This window comes from Orycteropus afer, unplaced genomic scaffold (genome assembly GCF_000298275.1).
Source record: "Orycteropus afer afer isolate SDZICR_OR568_19922 unplaced genomic scaffold, OryAfe1.0 scaffold00459, whole genome shotgun sequence".
NCBI lineage: Eukaryota > Metazoa > Chordata > Mammalia > Tubulidentata > Orycteropodidae > Orycteropus > Orycteropus afer.
The window spans coordinates 1,387,103-1,390,160 of record NW_006922046.1 but is presented as its reverse complement, the minus strand read 5'-3'; the positions used below and the strand labels follow the sequence as shown (position 1 = coordinate 1,390,160).

Genomic DNA, 3,058 nt, shown 5'->3' with positions numbered 1-3,058 from the left:
AGATCACAATTAGAGGTATTGATGTGAGCTCCTTCAGAACACTGACAGATACAGAAATCTATATAGATGTAAATGTACACACATACATGTGAACTCTTACTTTTCAATATATAGATATACCATATAGATGTAAATGTGTATATACACATGTACACACCAGAGCTTCTAACCATTTCTTCTCAGTTCAGTCATGGCCAATGAAACGAAACCAGAGTGGATATGAATTAGTGAAATGTGGGTAAACACATGGAATGAGAAAAATTACAGGTCAACTCTCTGCTAGAAACTTAATCTCTCTCTTAGAAAACAGGGGCACCGTACATGTTGCATAGCAACCAAATCTCTTGATAAGTACAACTGAAAACAGTGCTGCCCTATCTAAGATGGCAGCCAAGTATGCTGCTTTGAATATGTATCATGCTCCACAGTCCTGGCAATAATCCAATCTCCTGCACCAGGATCCTTAAAGGGCTCACTCCACCTCATCTAAATGTTCCTTTTCAGGGCTTGTTCTCAGTTTTTCCTGTGTCAGTTGTCATTCTGCTTCACTCACATTTTAAAAATTCAAGTCTGTTCCTATTCCCCTTTGTTTACAATGACTGAACCAGTTCAAATCTGTTCAAAACCCTGGTATCTCTCCCCCAACACACACACACAGAGTCCCTTTCTCTGTCCACTGACAGTGCTGGGGAGTAAGTATATCCTAACAACAATGAGTACACCTAGCTCCCAGATCTTAGCTTCAAAATGCCATTCTCCATTAAAAACAGGCACAGCAAATTGGAGGAATGGTTGATTTCAGGGTTGTATATGAGACTCTACACTAATATAACAAACAAGCAAATAAAAATGAGTGAGATATTTACATAGTTTCACAAAACTCCCTACAAACTACGCATTAATTATGAAGGGCAAAGAATAACTTTCAGTAGAGAAGTCTGGCAGGCACTATCTTAATCCAGTGATCAATACGGCCTTCCTCAGTAATGGGAGAAATCAAAATTATGTGCCTCCCAATAGGATGGAATGAGAACACAGCAACTTTCTACGATATTCCTTCCAAAGATGCATAGTGTGAATCTTACCAGAAGAATACATCAAGTAAACCCAAATTGAGGGACAGTCTACAAACTAAGTGGTCTGTAATCTTCAAAAGTGTCAAAGTTATGAAAGTCAAGGACAAACTGAAGAACTACTCCAGACTGAAGGAGCCTAAAGACACACCAAACCAAACCAAATGCACTGCTGAGTCGGATCCGACTCATACCGACCCTTCCTTGGGTTTCCGAGGTGGTATCACTACAGAAGTAGATTGTCCAACCTTCCTTCCAAGGAGTGAGTTTTAACCACCAGCCTTCTAAATGCAGTAAGTAATGCTAAATTAAATCTTTTTGCTATAAAAGAATTATTGGGACAACTGACAAAAAAACTTAGAGTGTCTGAGGGTTAGAGGGTTGCAATATATCGATGTTAACTTTCTATTTTGATGGTTGTATTATGGATACTTTTGAGAATGTCCTTGTTTCCTTGGTTCTAAACCAAAAAACCAAACTCACTGCTATCGAGTCAGTTCCAATTCACAGCGCCCCGCACTGGGTTTCCAAAGCTGTAAATCTTTACAGAAGTAGATTGCTCCATCTTCCTCCTGCAGAGCAGCTGGTGGGTTTGAACTGCTGACCTTCTGGTTAGCAGCCAAATGCCTTATTCACTATGCCACCAGAGCTCCTTTCCTTGGTTCTATGACAAAAAATAACTAGGCATCAAGTCAGTAACTTATTCTAAAATGTGCAGAAAAGGTTACAGAAGAACCAACTAGAAGGAAGCAATAAGAGACTAAGGAAAATTAAATGTGGAGAAAACCAAAAAAAACAAACTCACTGCCATCGAGTCGATTCCAAATCATAGTGACCCCCTCTGGGTTTCTGAGGCAGTAAATCTTTACAGAAGTAGATTGCCCAGTCTTCCTTCTGCAAAGTGGCTTGTGGGTTTGAACCACCAACCTTCTGGTTAGCAGTCAAATGCCTTAGGCACTATGCCACCAGAGCTCCTTAAATGTGGACAGAAACATTTAAAATTGTGTCCATGATCTATGACTGATTATTCTCACTTTTTTATGGTAAGGTTGTTTGCAAAAATTACCTTTTATAAAGTATTTAATACTCTAAACATACAAAATATCATTTTATTAGTATCTTTAAACTCTAAACACATGGATTTCTGAGAACATAACTCGACGTTAACAGAAAACTTAAAAGTTTTCTCTTGGTTTCATAAAAACAGATTGTAACAGCTTCAGGGCCTTAAAACCTGTCACAGGTTATCAGTACTTGTTGCTATCAAGTCAATTCCAGCTCATACCAGGATTTAAATTAAGTATCAAACACACAGCCAAATCTGTCTCTGTGTGGGGAAACATCTGCACAACAATTTATACCAATACACCAAGATTCCTATAATTAAGACAAATTGAGAGGAAATATATATTAGAGTACACTCACGTTTTATTACTTGAGAATCTTTTCCTTGCAAAAACATCGGCCAAAGACTAAGTGCAGGTTTGAGTTTATTGGCTAAGGATGCTGACTTTATATTCAATTTTGGTTTCTCTAAAGAATCAAGGATTTCACTCTCTGTGGTTGACATATAACAAGCGAAGTTCTTTGCAACCAGATCATCGTTAACACAAACCTGCAAAATTTTAAACATTTCATGAATAGTAAAGCAAATATGATCAAATGACTCTTCAGAAAATACTCCAAACTAAATCCCAAACTTTAATGGTCAGAAAAATTATTTGTTAGAACATAATTTGATAAAACGATGAGAACAACACAGCAACTTTGATTTCTGCTCTGGTGTTCTAACAGACCATTCTAACTGATCCTCCTGTTGAGAACAAAAATATCTGTATGAAATAAAAGAAGTGTCTTGAAGAGGATATATATATATATATATTCCTTCTATATACAGAGAGAATCTTTGTTGGTTACTGGGATGGGAGGGGAGGGAAAACTGCTAAATAGATTAAAAATTTTATATATATCTATATACATACATA

At 37.2% G+C, this 3,058-nt stretch overlaps 1 protein-coding gene across 1 annotated transcript in view; it reads right to left on the bottom strand.

Annotated features, from left to right (window-relative positions):
- Window positions 1-3,058, bottom strand: part of TDRD12 (tudor domain containing 12) — a gene marked incomplete at its 5' end in the record, with an annotated part of 227,744 nt that overhangs the window by 173,141 nt on the left and 51,545 nt on the right. The window contains one exon of the mRNA XM_042782749.1: window positions 2,499-2,688. Within this exon, the coding sequence (XP_042638683.1) occupies window positions 2,499-2,688 (190 nt within the window). The remainder of the gene's footprint in view (window positions 1-2,498; window positions 2,689-3,058) is intronic.